Source organism: Bos indicus, chromosome 22 (assembly GCF_029378745.1).
Source record: "Bos indicus isolate NIAB-ARS_2022 breed Sahiwal x Tharparkar chromosome 22, NIAB-ARS_B.indTharparkar_mat_pri_1.0, whole genome shotgun sequence".
NCBI lineage: Eukaryota > Metazoa > Chordata > Mammalia > Artiodactyla > Bovidae > Bos > Bos indicus.
This window is the reverse complement of record NC_091781.1, coordinates 56,518,671-56,539,200: the sequence shown is the minus strand read 5'-3', so window position 1 is coordinate 56,539,200 and position 20,530 is coordinate 56,518,671. Positions and strand designations below refer to the sequence as shown.

The 20,530-nt window shown below is 47.6% G+C and overlaps 1 protein-coding gene across 2 annotated transcripts in view; it reads left to right on the top strand.

Moving 5' to 3' along the window:
* The first annotated feature begins 288 nt into the window (after nt 1–288).
* MKRN2 (makorin ring finger protein 2) overlaps nt 289–20,530 on the top strand; it is a 38,116-nt gene continuing 17,874 nt past the window's right edge. The window contains exons 1-3 of one of the 2 annotated variants that reach the window (XM_070776924.1): nt 289–326; nt 19,284–19,412; nt 20,305–20,486. In XM_070776924.1, coding sequence (XP_070633025.1) covers nt 304–326; nt 19,284–19,412; nt 20,305–20,486 — 334 coding nt within the window. In that variant the 5' untranslated portion in view covers nt 289–303. Of the gene's footprint in view, nt 327–718; nt 873–19,283; nt 19,413–20,304; nt 20,487–20,530 lie in introns of those variants that run through there. The other variant, XM_019984359.2, reaches the window with a different exon arrangement.

Genomic DNA, 20,530 nt, shown 5'->3' with positions numbered 1-20,530 from the left:
TAAGTTTCTTAAAGAAATTTCAAAAGTGCTACATAATTGGAAGTATATTCTATGCTCATTCATCAGAAGACAATATTTTTACAGCAGTAAAGACTCTTGAGTGTCCCATTGACAGCAAAGAGATCAAATCAGTCCATCCTAAAGGAAATAAAACCTTGAATATTCATTGGAGGGACTGATGCTGAAGCTGAAACTCTAATTTTGGCCACCTGATGCGAAGAGCTGACTCATTGGAAAAAACCCTGATGCTGAGAAAGATTTAAGGCAGGAGGAGGAGGGGACGACAGAGGATGCGATGGTTGGATGGCATCACCGACTCGATGGACGTGAGTCTGAGTGAACTCCGGGAGTTGATGATGGACAGGGAGGCCTGGTGTGCTGCGATTCATGGGGTCGCAGAGAGTCGGACACGACTGAGCGACTGAAGTGAACTGCGCACAGGAGAGGGGGGAGCTTGGCCGCGGAAGGGCTGAGGTGATCCTAAGCCACGAGAAGTCGCTAAGGAATGCTGAAGAAAAAAGGGAGAGACCCGTAGGGACTAACAATGGGCCCCCGGGCGTAAAACCCGCGGGCCTGAGAGCCTAGCCGCGCCCGCCCGGGAGGCCTGGGGAGGCGGGACTAGGAGTGCAGCGATTGGCGGTTGGCCCCGCCTCACCCCGGTGCGGAACCAATTGTGACGGTGGCGAGGTTTCCTGCCGGCGCCACCAGCGTGCGGCACGGAGACGCCGGCGTGCGCCGGCGTGACGCGGACCCGCGGGATGGGCAGGGCCAAGGCCGAGGCGGAGACGGCGGCGGCTGGGAGAGCTAGAGGCATCGGCCGCACGAAGGCCCTCCGTTCCGACCGCCATGAGCACCAAGCAGGTCACTTGCAGGTCAGCGCGCGGCGCCGCGGGTCCTTCCCCGCGCGCGCCTCACCGCCGTGCCAGGGAAACGAGCCGCAGTGGGGCGGTGGGAAGCGGCTCTCCCGAGGTTCGGGCTCCGGAGTCCCCCGGCGGGGCCGGCGCGGCGGGGCCGATGCCCAGGACCGGGCGGTGCGTGGCGGAGCCCCGCGGGCGCTGCGCCGGCCGCCGCGCGGCTGGAAGGAGGGGGCGCTGGCCGGGCCGTGGGGGCTGAGAGGTGGGCCCCTGAGACCTGGAGCGAAGCCGCCGCTGTGCAGTCAGGGGGCGCAGGAGGTTGTTTACAAATGGCGATACCACCCAGGTGTAGGCGCTCATCGTCGGTGAGGGCCCGCGGAAGCGGCCTTCGGTTCCTAAGCGTCTGGAGAACTCCCGTGCACAGTTAGCGAGTTGGGAGCTGCTGTGTGGGAAATAGCATTTGCTCTAAGTTTCTTTCTTGTCCCGCGTATCCCCAAGGCCTGTGTTCTCAGCAGCCTTCACAGTAACACTACTAGGCAGGCTTCATTCCTGTTTTGAAGTGCAGGAAACTCAGGCCGACGGAGGGTAAGTGAGAGCAGTAACGGGTGGATGGGTAGTTGTAGAAAATTCAAAACCGATGGCTCCACTGCGCCCGTTAAATAGAAGGAGTTTGGTGTGTGTAACACCCGCGTTCCTCGGCAGGTATGTGGCTTGAAGGTTTGGGGGTCCTGCTCTTACTGGACCTGGAAAGTACAACTTTTAATAGTTGGTCTGAGTTAAATTTGTGTGGGACACGATGGGCGGCGGTACCCAGCCCCCAGCCGTACGTTTCTATTATACGTAATGAAGAGTGTATCATCTGTGTTGCTGCTTGTCTTCCTTACTATGAATAGTTGGGAAAGTGTGATGTGAGAAGTTTCCTGTTAGCATTAGTCTCTATTAACCGTTCAACCAGTTTATCCAAGGCCTTTGTGCCGTCGTCAGAAATTGGCAGTTTGTGTGGATAGAAAAGAATTTCACTAGGTTATTTGTAATAGAAGGTCTTTTGTGAGGACCTGTGCCTATGATTATGTATATTTCTGTAAACTTCCCCCTGTTGGACAATATCTTTAATCATTGTGGTCTGTATACCAAATTCCGTTACCCTGTCTAAGCCGCGTCTGCATAACGGTGCTTATGTCTGCGCCGCTTTGTAATGGAATCTCCCACCTGCGTGGTGTCTCATTTGACAGATGAGAAGAAGCTGTGCTCCGACTTGAAGCTTGCCCCAAATTCACATCTACCTGGAGGAACAGAAATGTAAATCAAGATCACCTTGGGGTTGTTCTTTCTATCCTAGGAGATGGCTTGACCTACAAGCTTTGGTTCTGGTTTTCCCAGATAGGAGTGTCCTGCAGAAGTTGGTGCAGAGAAACTAGAGTGGGTTGGAAGGTTGAGAAAGGATCGGTTGTGTACAAAGTGATGTTTGTTGGCGGTGCCCTGGGTGCTCTTTGAGGTTCCCTATCAGCCATGTTGCTTGTCATCCAGCAACACACACCATTCCGTGGATCACCAGCCAAACCTCAGCAGTGAACTGACTTCCAAGGTTATTCAGCTTCCAGGTGGCACATATGTGGCCTCAGAGTTTGTGCTCTTGTAGGTGCTCTGGCCCCCAAATAAGTTCGGGAAATGCTAAATTACAGTTTGTTTACTACGGGAGTTTTCAAAGTTTTTAATTTGCTGATACTAAAAGGAAAACTCATCCAAAACTATACAGTGGGGCTGTGCCTAGCTGTCCAGTGCTTAAGACTTTGCCTTCCAGTGTAGGGGGGTCCAGTTCGATCCCTGGTTAGGGAGCTAACATCTCACAGTCCTCAGGGCCAAAAAAATCAGAACATAAGCAACAGAAGCAATATTGTAACAAATTCAGTAAAGACTTCAAAATGGTCCACATTAAAAAAGAAGAAAGGTTACTTGCAAAGGGATGTCAAAGAGTCTGGCGTCACAGGGTCTGCCTTGCCAAAGGAGAAACAGAAGACATATTTACATAGGAAGAATGGCAGTGGTACCAAGAGTGCCAGGTTCACATTAGTGCAGTAGTGATGGAAAGCTTTTCTCATTCAGAACCTTATATGCGGAGATCTTATCTCCAGACGTTGACAACTTACATGAAATGTTCAAGGTTTGATTTGTTTGGAAGACCAGATCTAAAACTGGGTGGTCTGCTGTTTTTGGTTTATGTCAAGGTGCAAACTGGTTTTGGTTTATGCTGCATGTCAGCAGGACAAAGTGTTTGTTTTGCTTCTATTATAATATGAGCTAAATGGTAGGATTCCCAGACTTAAGGACAAAGACATTCATTTATTGCCTGGACTGCAAGAATGGCCACTCACACCTCTGTGCTGTCGGTCAGCTCCCCTGATTCCTCAGCATTCCACTCTCTCCAGAATGTCAGTCTGTCCAGAATCTCAATTTTTTGCTGATTCTTTTTTCCAAACCATCTCCCTAGGTTTTCAATCTGTTTTCAAAAGCCTAGTGCAGCCTTTATTATTGCTTGGTAACCAGTTTGTTTGTCCTCCTCCTCATGTGATAGCAGCCCCTTTGTTAAGACCCAGAGTGTCAGGCCCGGACCTTGTGACTCATTGAAAGGCACCAACAAAATATGGGGCACCTTGTGGCCCGTGAGTGATAGGAAGCGCTTGAGCTCCAAACTAGGGCAGCTCTGGATTCTGATTCTGGCTTCACCTGGGCTGCAGTCTCCTCATCTGTAAAATGGGGATGGCCATGCCCACCCAGCTTAGGGTTAGGGTTAGGGTTAAAAGCCCCTGGTGCTGGGAAAGATCGAGGGTAGAAGGAGAAGAGAGCGTCAGAGGATAAGATGGCCAGATGGCATCATCGATGCAACGGACATGAACCTGGGCAGACTCAGAGATGGCAAGGGACAGGGAGGCCTGGCATGCCGCAGTCCATGGGGTGGCAGACTCAGACACGACTGGGTGACTGAATAACAATGCCCAACCAGTAGGGTTGGTTAAGAGATTAGATAATAACAAACAATCCTAAGACCATTGAGGATGTTTTAGGCTAAGCACTGACATGCAGTCTATGAAGTACTGTGAATTATATTTATATTACAGATGGGAAAGGCCTGGAGATTTAAATTATTTACTCGAGGTCATATAGGAAGCTAACTTCACAGTCTTCCTTTAACCACTACATTGTTCTTTATTTCATCCCTACCACTAATCAGTTATTTCAAGCCTATCGCCATGCCTCCCATTAGCTAAGTTCCTTCCCCTTTTTATAAAGTTTGTTTTATTTATTTGGCTGCCGTGGGTCTTAGTTGCAGCACGCAGGCAGTTTAGTTGTGGCATTTGAACTCTTCGCTGTGGCATGGCTGGATCTAGTTCCCTGACCAGGGATCAAACCTGGGCCCCCTCAGAGTCTCAGCCACCGGACCACCAGGGGAGTCCAAGTCTGCCTTCCCCCTTTATGGATCTGTCGTCACAGGCAGTACAGCTGTAAAATTTAAGCCTGTGAGAATACGTGGGAAAAGGTGAAGGAAGGTGACACTGAGGATGCAAGTTGCCCGTGTACTTGGAAGTGATTTGCCAAATGTCCTGCTGGAGGCGGGCACTGTGGAAAGACCTGCACCGAGCCAGCTTGGTTCTGTGTGGCTCAGCCTTCAGCCACAGCTGCTGGCGGCTGTGTAGCTGGAAGTGAACCGGATACCCTCTGCAACAGATAACAGCCGCACCACCTGAAACCGTCTTTAGGTTACCCAGGATAACAGATGGCTTTGGCGTGTCCCCTGGAAAGAACCTCCCTACTCTGAGTCTCAGCTGTGCGCGTCCCCCGTCACATACCAACAGCCCACAGTGCTCACCAGCTCGGGTCTGCTTCTGGTCTCTAGCAAGACGTATGAGGGATGGTTTGGCCATCCAGAAGGGTGAGCAGTTGGAAACTCATTACAGGATACGTACCCCATGAAAGAGGCCGGGGTTAGGCTTAGTATAACCCAGATGGTGAGGAATCGCTGTGAGCAGCTGACAGAGATGCCCTGAGGGCTGGCGGGCCGCTCCCAGGGAAGCTTTGGGTTTGTCACCGGGTGGTGGAAGTGCTGACACACGCTACAGAAACAGGACTGGACGGGCTCCACTCCTTGTTTCACACTTGCCTTGCTTGAGGCAATGGTGGAGGCTTAGAAGTTACATTTGAAACTAAATTTCAGTTTAGTCACAGAGGTGAAATGCCTTGTATGGAGTCACCAGCTTCTAAGTGAGAAAACTGGGAACTTGAGTGATGGTTAAATATTTCGAATTTTTGATGGGGAATATAATTAGTGCAGTTGGGAAGGTGTGTTTTCTAAATAGGACTTGTGGGAGGTGGTGGTAGAATTACTCCATATAAAAGACATCTGCAGGCCCACCACTGAGCATCTTTCCTCTTCTTGCCTGGTTAGGTAGATGGTATCTGGCAGTCTTGCCCTGGTTCTTTGAGGAAATTTTGTCTAGTTTCTCCAAAAGAAATCATTAATGAAGCATTTGTTAGATCTCACTTGTGTGGAACTGTTTTTGTAGCCAACTGGAACCTGTTCTCTTCCACTCTTTCAGTTCAGTGGCTCAGTCGTGTGCGACTCTTTGCGACCCCATGAATCGCAGCACACCAGGCCTCCCTGTCCATCACCAACTCCCGGAGTTCACCCAAACTCACATCCATCGAGTCAGTGATGCCATCCAGCCATCTCATCCTCTGTCGTCCCCTTCTCCTCCTGCCCCCAATCCCTCCCAGCATCAGAGTCTTTTCCAGTGAGTCAACTCTTCACATGAGGTGGCCAAAGTATTGGAGTTTCAGCTTCAGCATCAGTCCTTCCAATGAACACTCAGGGCTGATCTCCTTCAGAATGGACTGGTTGGATCTCCTTGCAGTCCAAGGGACTCTCAAGAGTCTTCTCCAGCACCACAGTTCAAAAGCATCAATTCTTCGGCGCTCAGCTTTCTTCACAGTCTAACTCTCACATCCATACATGACCACTGGCAAAACCATAGCTTTGACTAGACGGACCTTTGTTGGCAAACTAATGTCTCTGCTTTCGAATATGCTATCTAGGTTGGTCATAACTTTCCTTCCAAGGAGTAAGCATCTTTTAATTTCATGGCTGCAGTCACCATCTGCAGTGATTTTGGAGCCCCAAAAAATAAAGCCTGACACTGTTTCCACTGTTTCCCCATCTATTTCCCATGAAGTGATGGGACCGGATGCCATGATCTTAGTTTTCTGAATGTTGAGCTTTAAGCCAACTTTTTCACTCCCCTCTTTCACTTTCATCAAGAGGCTTTTTAGTTCCTCTTCACTTTCTGCCATAAGGGTGGTGTCATCTGCATTCCACTCTTCAGGAGTTTAATTCTGATAACTGGATTTGGCTCTTGTCACTGATTTTTTTTTTTTTTTTAACACCTTCAAAGATTACCATACTTGAGGATGGTTGGAATCTATCAGTGTTTGTTTCCTTTATATTTATTTGTTTGGCTGAGTTGGGTCTTAGTTGTGGCACGCAGGATCTTCAGTTGCGGAGCACAGGGGCTCGGTAGTTGAGATGCGGGGCTTTAGTTGCTCCTCGGCATGTAGGATCTCAGTTCCCCGACCAGGGGTTGGATCTGCATCCCCTGTATTACAAGGTGGATTCCTAACCACTGGGCCACCAGAGGAGTCCCGGAATTGCGTCACAATGTTGAGTAGCGTTTCTCCAGAAGAGTTACCAAACTGTTGAGAAGTGTGATACACTTCCATGTTGGGGATCCCAGAATCACCATTACAGCTGGTGATTGGCTAGAATGACCCATGAACTCAACGTATCATTGTACTCAAGATGAAGGTTGATCACAGTGAGTGGTGAGGGATCACAGCTGTATCCTAAGGGAGACAGACTCCAGTGGCATCTGGGGAACCTGAGTGCAGGCTTCCTCCCATAAAGGGTCACAGCACCTTTTTCCTGCTGCAGCGGAAATGCAGCACACTGTGCCCAGGCCTCTCGCCCTCTGCCCAGCATGTCCCCAGACCAGACTCCTGGGAAAGCAGATGCGCAGCACCAACCAGATGCTACACAGGAGACGCGCAGCGAGCGTCTCGTCATTCAGAGACTGTCTCTCTCGGTGCAGGGGGCCGTCTACCAGCCAGGCCCCAGGGGCTGTAGGCAGGGGCCCGCCTTCTAGGTGGGCTCAGGCTTGCTGTATTCACAATGCTGCTGCACACTCTGAAAGCCAGTATTGTGAATACCAAGGTTTATTTAGGCCCTTTCTTTATCTTTTTAATGTTTCTAACAAGAATACCCCTAGTTTGCCAGGTTCAGAGCCTTTTTTCTTTTTTTTACATAAAACTACATCCGGCCTTATAGCAAGTTACTACACAAGTCTCTGGTCTGGTGGCAGCCCCAGGGATGTCGCCTGAGAAGAGCCTAGCTGACCACCTAGACGAGACCCTACAGGACACCGCCTCCGTGTCGTCGCTTGCATCACAGGTCCAGTCATCTTTGTAGGCTCAGAAACTTGATTCTGTTGGTGTTTAGAGGTGACACATGCTACCCAGGGGCTTTCCAGGTGTCGCTTTTTATGTGAGTGACAGCTGAGCGACTGAGCACGTGGTACCCAGACTCAGTGGGCACTGACACGCAGAGCAGAGCACCCTTTTCACACTCCTGGGAGAAGAGGAACTGCCCGGTGGGCCTGGTAAACAGGCTGCTGGTGGGGAGATGGACAGCTGGAGAGACGGGGAAGGGTGTGCAGAGCAGGGCGGGCGGGAGGCTTCAGACCGTGGCGCCCCGCTGAGCAGCCTCCCGGGCTCTGGAGGGCTGAGGCACAGCATGAACCCCTGTTCTCTGGTGCCCTTTCTCGCCTTTTTTGTTGTCGTTGTTGGTAAATTCACACAATATAAAACATACTGTTTTAACCACATTTAACTGTACGTGTCAGTGGCACCAAGTCCCTTCACACTGTTGTGCAACGTTTGTGCATGCGTGCGTGCTCAGTTGCGTCTGACACTTTGTGGCCCCGTGGTCTGTAGCCCGCCAGGCTCCTCTGTCCATGACATTTTCCAGGCGGGAATACTGGAGTGGGTTGCCATTTTCTCCAGGAATCTTCCCTCCCCAGGGATCAAACCAAGTATCCACAGCTCTTGAATTGCAGGTGGATTCTTGACCACCGAGCCACCATCATCTGTTTAGTGACTCTCGCCATCATCTATTTCTTGAATATTTTTCACTTTCCTAAATGGAAACTCTGTCCTCATTAAACACTAACTCCCCGTGCCCCGCCCCTCCCCACCCCCCAGCATCTACCGATTTATCATTACTTGCTGACTCTGAATTTGACTAGGTAATCTCGGTAACTTGGATACATGGGAATCAAACAGTATTTGTCTGCACTGTAAATTGGGACGCATTTCTAAGGTTAAGAAATCTGTATGCAGGTCAGGAAGCAACAGTTAGAACTGGACATGGAACAACAGACTGGTTCCAGATAGGAAAAGGAGTTCGTCAAGGCTGTATATTGTCACCCTGCTTATTTAACTTATATGCAGAGTACATCATGAGAAACGCTGGGCTGGAAGAAGCACAAGCTGGAATCAAGATTGCCGGGAGAAATATCAATAACCTCAGATAACACAGATGACACCACCCTTATGGCAGAAAGTGAAGAGGAACTAAAAAGCCTCTTGATGAAAGTGAAAAAGGAGAGTGAAAAAGTTGGCTTAAAGCTCAACATTCAGAAAACATAGATCATGGCATCCGGTCCCATCACTTCATGGGAAATAGATGGGGAAACAGTGGAAACAGTGTCAGACTTTATTTTTCTGGGCTCCAAAATCACTGCAGATGGTGACTGCAGCCATGAAATTAAAAGACGCTTACTCCTTGGAAGGAAAGTTATGACCAACCGAGATAGCATATTCAAAAGCAGAGACATTACTTTGCCAACAAACGTCCGTCTAGTCAAGGCTATGTATGGATGTGAGAGTTGGACTGTGAAGAAGACTGAGCGCCGAAGAATTGATGCTTTTGAACTGTGGTGTTGGAGAAGACTGTTGAGAGTCCCTTGGACTGCAAGGAGATCCAACCAGTCCATTCTGAAGGAGCTCAGCCTTGGGATTTCTTTGGAAGGAATGATGCTAAAGCTGAAACTCCAGTACTTTGGCCACCTCATGCGAAGAGTTGACTCACTGGAAAAGACTCTGATGCTGGGAGGGATTGGGGGCAGGAGGAGAAGGCGATGACAGAGGATGAGATGGCTGGATGGCATCACTGACTCGATGGACATGAGTTTGGGTGAACTCTGGGAGTTGGTGATGGACAGGGAGGCCTGGTGTGCTGCGATTCATGGGGTCGCGAAGAGTCAGACACGACTGAGCAACTGAACTGAATGTATGTCCTACAAACAGATTGCACTTTCTCCCCACCCCACCCACCCCAGTGCTATACACTAGGTTCTCATTCACCTCAGTTCAGTTGCTCAGTCGTGTCCAACTCTTTGTGACCCCATGGACTGCTGTCCAGGCTTCCCTGTCCATCACCAACTCCTGGAACTTTCTCAAACTCATGTCCATCGAGTCAGTGATGCCATTCAACCATCTCATCCTTTGTCGTCCCCTCTCCTCCTACCTTCAATCTTTCCCAGCATCAGGGTCTTCCATTGAGTCAGTTCTTCACATCAGGTGGCCAATGTATTGGAGTTTCACCTTCAGCATCAGTCCTTCCAATAAATATTCAGGACTGATTTCCTTTAGGATGGACTGGATCTCCTTGCAGTCCAAGGGACTCTCAAGAGTCTTTTCCAACACCACAGCTCAAAAGCATCAATTCTTCAGCACTCAGCTTTCTTTATCGCCCAACTCTCACATCCATACACGACTACTGGAAAAACCATAGCTTTGACTAGATGGACCTTTGTTGGCAAAGCAGCGTCTCTGCTTTTTAATGTGCTGTCTAGGTTTGTCATAGCTTTTCTTCCAAGGAGCAAGCGTCTTTTAATTTCATGGCTGTGATCACCATCTGCAGTGATTTTGGAGCCCAGGAAAATCAAGTCTGTCACTGTTTCCATTGTTCCCCACCTGTTTGCCATGAAGTGATGGGATTGGATGCCATGATATTAGTTTTTTGAACGTTGAGTCTTAAGCCAACTTTTTCACTCTCCTCTTTCACTTTCATCAAGGGGCTCTTTAGTTCTTCTTCACTTTCTTTCATAAGGGTGGTGTCATCTGCATATCTGAGGTTATTGCTGTCTCTCCTTTAAATCTTGATTCCAGGGTGCTCAGGGCTGGTACACTGGGATGACCCAGAGGGATGAGATGGGGAGGGAGGTGGGAGGGTGGTTCAGGATGGGGAACACATGTACACCCGTGGCGGATTCATGTCAATGTATGGCAAAACCAATACAATATTGTAAGGAAAAATAAATAAAGACTGAATAATTTTTCATTGGGGGGAAAAAAAAATCTTGATTCCAGCCTGGCATTTCACATGAAGTACTCTGCATATCAGTTAAATAAGCAGGGTGACAATATACAGCTTTAACGTACTCTTTTCCCAATTTGGAACCATTCCTTGGTTCCATTTCTCAGGAGACAGGTAAAGTGGTCTGGTATTGCCATCTCTTGAAGAATTTTCCACAGTTTGTTGTGATTCACACAGTCAAAGGCTTTGGCATAGTCAATAAAGAAGTAGATGTTTTTCTGGAACTCTTGCTTTTTCTATGATCCAGTGGATGTTGACAACTTGATCTCTGGTTCCACTGCCTTTTATAAATCCAGCTTGAACATCTGGAAGTTCTTGCTTCACATACTGTTGAAGCCTGGTTTGGAGAATTTGAGCATTACTTTGCTAGCATGTGAGATGAGTGCAGTTGTGCGGTAGTTTGAGCATTCTTTGGCATTGCCCTTCTTTGCGATTGGAATGAGAACTGATCTTTTCCAGTCCTGTGGGCACTGCTGAGTTGTCCAAATTTGCTGGCATATTGAGTGCAGCACTTTCACAGCATCATCTTTTAGGATTTGAAATAGTTCATCTGGAATTCTATCACCTCCACTAGCTTTGTTCATAGTGATGCTTTCTAGGCCCACTTGACTTTGGACCCCAGGATGTCTGGCTCTAGGTGTGATCACACCATCGTGGTCATCTGGGACGTTAATCTATTTTTGTATAGTGCTTCTGTGTATTCTTGCCACCTTAATATCTTCTGCTTCTGTTAGGTCCCTACCATTTCTGTCCTTTATTGAGCCCATCTTTGCATGAAATATTCCCTTGGTATCTAATTTTCTTGAAGAGATCTCTAGTCTTTCCCATTCTATTGTTTTCCTCTATTTCTATGCACTAATCACTGAGAAAGGCTTTCTTATCTCTCCTTGCTATTCTTTGGAACTCTGCATTCAGACAGGTATAGCTTTCCTTTTCCCTTTTGCTTTTCACTTCTCTTCTTTTCACAGCTGTTTATAAGGCCTCCTCAGACAACCATTTTGCCTTTTGCATTTCTTTTTCTTGGGGATAGTGTTGATCACTGCCTCCTGTACAGTGTCACGAACCTCTGTCCATAGTTCTTCAGGCACTCTATCAGATCTAATCCCTTGAATCTATTTGTCACTTCCACTGTATAATCGTAAGGGATTTGATTTAGGTCATACCTGAATGGCCTAGTGGTTTTCCCTACTTTCTTCAATTCAAGTCTGAATTTGGAGTTCATGATCTGAGCCACAGTCAGCTCCTGGTCTTGTTTTTGCTGACTGTATAGAGCTTCTCCATCTTTGGCTGCAAAGAATATAGTCAGTCTGATTTTGGTATTAACCATCTGGTGATGTCCACGTGTAGAGTCTTCTCTTGTGTTGTTGGAAGAGAGTGTTTGCTATGACCAGTGTGTTCTTTTGGCAAAACTCTGTTAGCCTTTGACCTGCTTCGTTTTGTACTCCAAGGCCAAATTTTCCTGTTACTCCAGATATCTCATGATTTTCTACTTTTGCATTCCAGTCCCCTATGATAAAAAGGACATCTTTTTGGGGTGTTAGTTCTAGAAGGTCTTGTAGGTCTTCATAGAACCATTCAACTTCAGCTTCTTCAGCATTACTGGTTGGGGCATAGACTTGGATGACTCTGATACTGAATAGTTCGCCTTGGAAATGAGCAGAGATAATTCTGTCATTTTTGAGGTTGAACCCAAGTACTGCATTTCAGAGTCTTTTGTTGACTATGAGGGCTACTCCATTTTTCTAAGGAATTCTTGCCCGCAGTAGTAGATATAATGGTCATCTGAGTTAAATTTATGTGTTCCAGTCCATTTTAGTTCACTGATTGCTAAAATGTCGATACTCAGTCTTGCCGTCTCCTGTTTGACCACTTCCAATTTGCCTTGATTCATGGACCTGACATTCTAGGTTCCTATGCAATATTGCTCTTTACAGCATCGGACTTGACTTCCATCACCAGTTACATCCACAGCTGGGCGTTATTTTTGCTTTGGCTTCATCCCTTTATTCTTTCTGGAGTTATTTCTCCACTGATCTCCAGTAGCATATTGGGCACCTACCGACCTGGGGAGTTCCTCTTTCAGTATCCTATCATTTTACCTTTTCACACTGTTCATGGGGTTCAAGGCAAGAATACTGAAGTGGTTTGCCATTCCCTTCTCCAGTGGACCACATTCTGTCAGACCTCTCCACCATGACCCACCCATCTTGGGTGGCCCTACACAGCATGGCTTAGTTTCACTGAGTTAGACAAGGCTGTGGTCCATGTGATCAGTTTGGTTAGTTTTCTGTGATTGTGGTTTTCATTCTCTTTGCCCTCTGATGAATAAGGATAAGAGGCCTATGGAAGCTTCCTGATGGGAGAGACTGACTGAGGGGGAAACTGGGTCTTGTTCTGATGCGTGGGGCCAGGATCAGTTCAGTTCAGTTGCTCAGTCACGTTCGACTCTTTGCAACCCCATGGACTCCAGCACGCCAGGCCTTCCTGTCCATCACCAACTACCAGAACTTGCTCAAACTCATGTCCGTGAGTCAGTGATGCCATCCAACCATCTCATCCTCTGTCATGCCCTTCTTCTGTGTTCAATCTTTCCCAGCATCAGGGTCTTTTCCAGTGAGTCAGCTCAAACCAGTCCATCCTAAAGGAAATCAGTCCTGAATATTCATTGGAAGAACTGATGCTGAAGCTGAAACTCGAAAACTTTGGCCATCTGATGTGAAGAACTGACTCATTGGAAAAGACCCTCATGCTGGGAAAGATTGAAGGCAGGAGGAGAAGGGGATGACAGGATGAGATGGTTGGATGGCATCACCAACTCGATGGATGTGAGTTTGGGTGGACTCCAGGAGTTGGTGATGGACAGGGAGGCCTGGCGTGCTGCGATTCATGGGGTCACAAAGAGTCAGACACAACTAAGGGACTGAACTGAATAAGAGGTGAACTTTGGGGTTGGATAGGTATTATACTGAGCATTTATGTTTGTTTTTTTTAAACACACTCTCCCCAGTATTCAATACTCTATAATTTTTAAAAACTAAAACAACCATCATTTACTCTTACAGAAGTAGTGTATATTCATGGCAGAAATACCTTTCTGCATTTTGAAATGCGAATATGTGTGTGTGTGTGAGAGCATACTGTATGTTTTAAAATTTGTGGTAAAATGTACATAACAACAATGTGCCGTCTTAACCATATTTCAGTGTGCAGTTCAGTGGTAGGTACATGCACACTCGTGCGCTCATCTCCACCATCCACCTCCAGAACTCTTCCAACCCCCAAACCGAACCTGTCCCCTTTAAACACTTAGCTTCTCCATCTGCCTCCCCAGCCCCTGGCAGCCGCCGTCTGCTCCCCTCTGTGAGTCTGGCTGTTCTGAGCACCTCGTGGGAGTGGGTTCTGTGCTGCTTGTCTTTTCGTGTCTGGTGTCACCACTTACATAACACCTCGAAGGCCTTCCACGGGTAGCGGCTGTCAGCTTTCCTTCCTTGCCTGTGCAAACCACATGTTGTTTCCATTCGTCCCTGGGTGAACACTTGGGTTGTTTTCACCTTTTGTCTGTTGTGAATCATGTGGGGTGTACAAATACTTGAGTTCTTGTTTCCAGTTCATCTGTGTGTATCCCCAGGAGTGGAATTGCTGAGTCGTATGGCGGTTCTGTTTTTAATTTTTGAGGAGTCGCTGTACTGTTTCGCACAGTGCCGACTGCACCATTTTACTCTGTATTCTGTTTAGTGATACGCTTTTCTCAGTTAGCACTCTTCAGTTTCCATGTCAGTAAATTATCTGATGTCTCGTCTGTGCCCGTCTGTGCTCAGGTTCCCTCATTTGTCCCGCAGGCTTTCCCCATTTTCACTGAGCACTTTATTTCACGTGTACTCACTGTTCTGTTCCACTTCGTTGCTGTTCAGTCGCTAAGGCGGGTCTGACTCTCTGCGACCACATGGACTGCAGCCCACCAGGCTCTTCTGTCCTTGGGATTTCCCGGGCAAGAAGACTGGAGCAGGTTGCCATTGCCTTCTCCAGGGCCACAGGTGTTTTTTGGAGCTGCTTTGTCCAAACCAGAATATAATCCAGGACCAAATATTGCACTGGTTATTGCATACCTTATATTCTGTCTGCTAAGCTAGTGCAATTTGACAGCTTTATTGAAGTATAATTTTCATAGCATTCATAGGGACTGTGTCTGTGTGTAGCCTGTAGAAGCTGCACAGTAGTCTGTATCAGGACCATTCTGTCCCTATAGACGTGCCCCTTTTAACACTACATGTAAGTGAATCCATGCAACATGCGGTCTTCTACATCTGCCTTATTTCACGCGCTCTGATGTGCTCGCCCTTCGTCCTTGTAGCGCGCATCATTGTCCTTTCTGTTGCCAGATAGTACCCCACCATGTGGATGTTTCAGTTGGTTTATCCCTTCACCACTTGATGGAATGTCAGAGTTCTCACCCTATTATGAATGACGTTGCTACGAATGTCCCTGTCCAAGTATTTGTTTGAACATGCTTTCATCTTTCTTGGGTAGACAGGGTCAACACCTAGGAATGGAATCGCTGAGTCCTGTGGTAAATTTATGTTTAAGTTTTAAGAAACTGCCAAACTGTTTTCCAGACCAAGGCCCTCTCCCCTTACTCTCTTCCCATGACACTTGCTTGTTAAAGAGACCTGCCCCACATGCTGTCTCCTCTTTTGTATTTATCTGGTTGCTTCATCATGAAGTCTTTTAGTTTGTTCCCAATCCTCCTGAATTTCCTATAAACTCAAAGATCTGCAGTTCGGGGTTTTCTCGAATTTTTTATTTTGTATTTTGGTATAACCAATTAACAATGTTGTAACAGTTCCAGGTGAACAGGAAAGGGACTCAGTCATGCATATATATGTATCCATTCTCCCCCAGTTCAGTTCAGTTGCTCAGTCGTGTCCGACTCTTTGCGACCCCGTGAACCGCAGCACGCCAGGCCTCCCTGTCCATCACCAACTCCCGGAGTTCACTCAGACTCACGTCCATCGAGTCGGTGATGCCATCCAGCCATCTCATCCTCTGTTGTCCCCTTCTCCTCCTGCCCCCTAATCCCTCCCAGCATCAGAGTCTTTTCCAATGAGTCAGCTCTTCGCATGAGGTGGCCAAAGTATTGGAGTTTCAGCTTTAGCATCATTCCTTCCAATGAACACCCAGGACTGATCTCCTTTAGGATGGACTGGTTGGATCTCAAGCCCCGCTCCTATCCAGCCTGTCACATAGCATTGAAGAGTTCCCACGCACTATACAGTAGGTCCTTGTTGGTTATCTATTTAAGATACAGCAGTATGTACATGGCCATCCCAAACTCCCTAACTCTTCCTTCCCCTCAGCAACCATAAGCTCATTTTCTAAGTCTGTGAGTTTCTATTTTGTAAGTTCACTTGTATAATTTCCTTTTAGATTCCACATGTAAGGGCTGTCACATGGTATTTCTTCTCCTCTGTATGACGGACTTCACTCGGTAGGATACTCTCTGGGTCCATCCGTGGTTGCTGTAAATTGTGTCATTGCATGCTTTTTTAATGGCTGAGTCACATCCCTCATGTTGTATGTGCCGTGTTTTCTTTATCCGTTCTCCTGTCGATGGGCATTCAGGTTGCTCCCCTGTCTTGGCTGCTGTGAACAGTGCTGCAGTGAACACTGGGGTGCTCGTGTCCTTTTGGATCATGTTTTTATCCGTCTGTGCACGCCCAGGAGTGGGATTGCAGGGTCATACGGTAGCTCTATTTTTAGTTTTTTAAGGAAGCTCTGTACTGTTCTCTATAATGGCTGTACCAGTCTACATTCCCACCAACAGGGTAGGATGGTTCCCTTCTCTTCATACCCTCTCCAGCAGTGAGTGATTGTGGATTTTTTTTATGATAGCCATTCTGGTGGATGTGAGATCTCATTGTAGTTTTGACTTGCATTTCTTGAATGATTAGTGATCCTGAACATCTTTTTGTGTGCCTACTGGCCATCTGTGTGTCTTTGGAGAAATGTCTATTTAGGTCTTCTTCCCATTTTTTGAGTGAGTTGATTGTTTTGATACTCTTAAGTATCATGAGCTGTTTGTATATATTCTGATCATGACTAATCCCTTATCTGTCACATCATTTGCAAATATTTCTCCCAATCTGTGAGTTGTCTTTTCGTTTTGTTGATAGTTTCCTTTGCTGTGCTAAAGCTTTTGAGTTTGAGTTGGTCCCATTTGTTTATTTTTGTTTTTATTTCAATTATTCTGGGAGATGGATCAGAAAAAGATGTTGCTGTGATGTGTTGCAGAGAGTATTCTGCCTGTGTTTTCCTCTAGGAGTTTTATAGTATCCGGTCTCATTTAGGTCTTTAATCCTGTTTGAGCTTATTGTATACGGAGTTAAAGATGATCTGTTGTCATTTTTTTGCATGTGATTGCCCAGTTTTCCCAGCACCATTTGTTGAAGAGACTGTTTTTCCAGCATTGTGTAGTCTTACTCCTTTGTCATAGATGGGTTGACCGTAGGCACATGGGCTTATTTCTGGGTGTTCCGCCCTGGTCCATTGGCGTGTATTTCTCGGTTTGGGCTTATTTCTGGGTGTTCCGTCCTGGTCCATTGACGTGTATTTCTTGGTTTGGGCTTATTTCTGGGTGTTCCATCCTGGTCTATTGACGTGTATTTCTCGGTTTGTACCAGTGCCATACTGTTTTGATGACTGTAGCTTTGTAGTATAGACTGAAGTCCGGGCACCTGACTCCTCCAGCTCTGTTTTTCTTTCTCAAGATTGCTTTGACTATTTGGGGTCTTTTGTGTCTACATACAGATTTTGAGATTTTTGTTCTATTTCTGTGAAAAATGCCATTGGAAATTTGATGGGGATTGCATTGAATCTGTAGATTGCCTTGGGTAGTATAGTCATTTTGACAACATTGATTCTTCCAGTCCACAAACATGGTATATCTTTCCATCTGTTTATGTGTTCTTACAGTGTTTGGAGTACTTCTTTTGTCTCCTTAGGTAGGTTTATCCCTAGGTATTTTATTCTGTGATGTGTAGATCCACAGTTTTGTTGGATTCGGGTTTGAGGGTTTTGGGCTAGGATACGTGGCCGTGGTGTTGTATCCTTCACTCACATTGGGGAGCATCAGCAGACATGATGTTTTTTGTTTTTTCATGTGTATACTGGGTCCAACATCATTTGTTGAATTACCTTGACACCTTTATCAAAAGTCAGTCACTGTACACGTGTAATTCTATTTATAGGCTTTTAAAAGAGCCTCCCTCTGCCTCCTTGAAGTGCAGTTTCTGTCTCTTCATCTCAGCAAGACCGCAGGGCTCTGCTTGGGGTCACCCTCCCTGCTCCAGGCCCAGACATGCCTCGCGGCAGGAAGCCGGGCTTGGTGCCTTTGTTCGCCTTCAAGGCCAGTCTGGTGCTGCCTTTTGTCCATGTGTGAAAGCAGTTGTTTGATATGTTTTGTTCTGTTTCCTAGTTTTTCATAGTGGAAGGACAAGTTCCATGCTCCTCCTAGCTGGAAGCAAAAGCCTCTCTTCCCCTCTGTCCTTCAGTGTGGGTGGTCTGCGCGTGTCTGCAGGCCTTCTGAGGCTTTCTCAGTGCTCTGGTGCCGTGCTGTAGCGTCATGTCGTGTGTGCCGTTGCCTTCGGTTCATCTGTTGTGGAAGTCCCCTTCGCTTCTCTGTTACATTGTCCGCTTCTCATGTTATCTTTGTGTTTCCCTTAAAGCCTCCAACATACTGAACACAACCTGTGATGGCTGTAATTAAATCCTTGTCTCCTGAGTCTATTGCCGGCCATTCCTGTTACTGACCGATTGTCCTCCTGGTTGGGGGTCACATTTTCCTGCTTTTTGGTATATCCAGTAATTTTCGATTGAATGCCAAACGTTGTGTTTTTGAGCATTTAGATTTTATTCTCCCTCACAGAATGTTAAAGTTTGTTTTAACTGCCAGTAAGTTATTTGCTATCATTTAGCTCGTTTTGAAGCTTTTCTCTCTTTTTCTAAACATTACTGGGGCAGATCTAAAATCTCTGTATTTGAGAATGTGTTTGCCCTTAATGTCAAAGCACCTCCCGCTCCAGTTCGCTCTTGAGTCTTCAGTGAGGCCTCTACTCTGGCTGGACAGAGCCTCCCTGTGGCTCCTTCAGGGCTGGAATTGGATGGCTTAGTGGACGTTCTTACTGGTGACTGTCCTGGTGCTATGCTGTTCTGTGTGGTCCTTAGCATGGTTTAGTAGGGTAGGTGGTGTAAGTTTCGGAGAAGGCACTGGCACCCTGCTCCAGTACTCTTGCCTGGAAAATCCCATGGACGGAGGAGCCTGGTGGGCTGCAGTCCATGGGGTCATGAAGAGTCAGACACGACTGAGCGACTTCACTTTCACTTTTCACTTTCATGCATTGGAGGAGGAAATGGCAGCCCACTCCAGTGTTCTTGCCTGGAGAATCCCAGGGACGGGGGAGCCAGGTGGCTGCCGTCTCTGGGGTCGCACAGAGTCGGGCACGACTGAAGCGACTCAGCAGCAGCAGCAGCAGGGCCCCCAAAGCTGGTTTGCGACGTGCTGATAGCTGACGCCACTGGGGCCTGAGCCCAGATCTCTGGCTTCTGTACAAGCAGACCCTTAAACTCCGTGAGAACGGAGTGGGTCTTCAGCGTGTACTTTCTTAGTTAGGAGGCTCGCATTTTACGCGGGTAACATTTCTTAGATCAAGAGGATGTATTGTAAGATAGAAATATGTGGGATCATTTTTCTTCTTGAAACACTGCCATGGAAATAGCTGTGGTGTGCCTAAAATCACTGTGTCTTCGAGTCAAGGACACACGGGTATCTGCAGTGCCCACTTAACACACAGTGTATGGAGAGTGTGTGTTTGTGTACTTGGTTCAAGATTATGGTGATTTGGAAAGTGAAGTGTGCTTCTAAAAGCCCTGTGCCTCTGCTTTCTCTCCAGGTATTTTATGCACGGTGTGTGTCGGGAAGGAAGCCAGTGCCTGTTCTCACACGACTTGGCGAACAGCAAGCCGTCCACCGTCTGCAAATACTACCAGAAGGGCTGCTGCGCCTACGGGGCGCGCTGCAGGCAAGAGCCGCGCCTGCGCCGGCCGCCACCCTCAGCTGGCGCTCGGGCTTTAGATCCTTCATCTGGACCTTGGGTCTTGATGAGGGGAGAACTTCAAAAGGAGTGTACAAAAACAATTCGGAAACCTCAAACTTAGTGCCCTAAAAACAATTTTAATTTTCCAAAGTCACTTTCAGGCCCGTTCTTATGAGTCTGTAACTATGAATTTGCATTCACAGTATACCTAAGATTTTATGTCTTGCCTTTTTTTAATAACGTGTCATAAGCTCTTCCCAGTGCTGCCACTGTTACGTACTAACTGTAATTTTATAACTTTCCATAATGTTTATGTACCATCATTTAACTCTTCCTATATTAGCTACTTTTAGAGACGTAGGTGGCTTCCAGCTTTTTGTGTGAGCGCCCGTGCAGCAAACATTATGCGCATGGAGTCTTCATTTGAAACCGCCGTCTGTAGGTGCCTTTTCCCTGTGCACACATAGAGCAGCTGCTCTGCCTCCTAGACCGGGGGCGCCCTCTGTCCCTCCCTGTGTTCCCTGGACGCGGGCACTTGGCCCGCCCTGCTCTGCTCCCGCCAGCGGGCACCCCCAGGAGTCCAGGGAACAGCCAGTATCTCCTGGCGGGTTGGGCTCCGCGTGGTCTGGGCAGCACGTCCATCCCACTCAAGTTCCACAAGGGCACTCAGAGGAAGTAAGAGACAGCAGTGTACCACCCACTCTGAATTGCCAGGCAGTTCTTACCAGTTGGTAAGAGTTTTATCGATTAAAGTACAGGAGAAGACTGTCTCCCTGTCCACGTGCGCAGATGGAGCAGAAGGGGAGCCGCTGCGGCCTGGGGCGGGTGAGGCGTGTGCGTGTGGGGGTCCTGATGCCTCTGCGTGTGTCTTCCTCAGGTATGATCACACGAGGCCCTCTGCTGCGGCTGGTGGGGCCGTGGGCACCATGCCCCATGGGGTGCCCTCCCCGGGTTTCCACAGCCCTCGCCCTGCTTCTGAGCTCACTGCATCAATCGTGAAGACTAACTTACACGAGCCTGGGAAGCGTGAGAAAAGGACGTTGGTACTGAGAGACCGAAGTGAGTAGGCGCACCCCTGTCTCCCCTTTGAACAGCACCCTCGC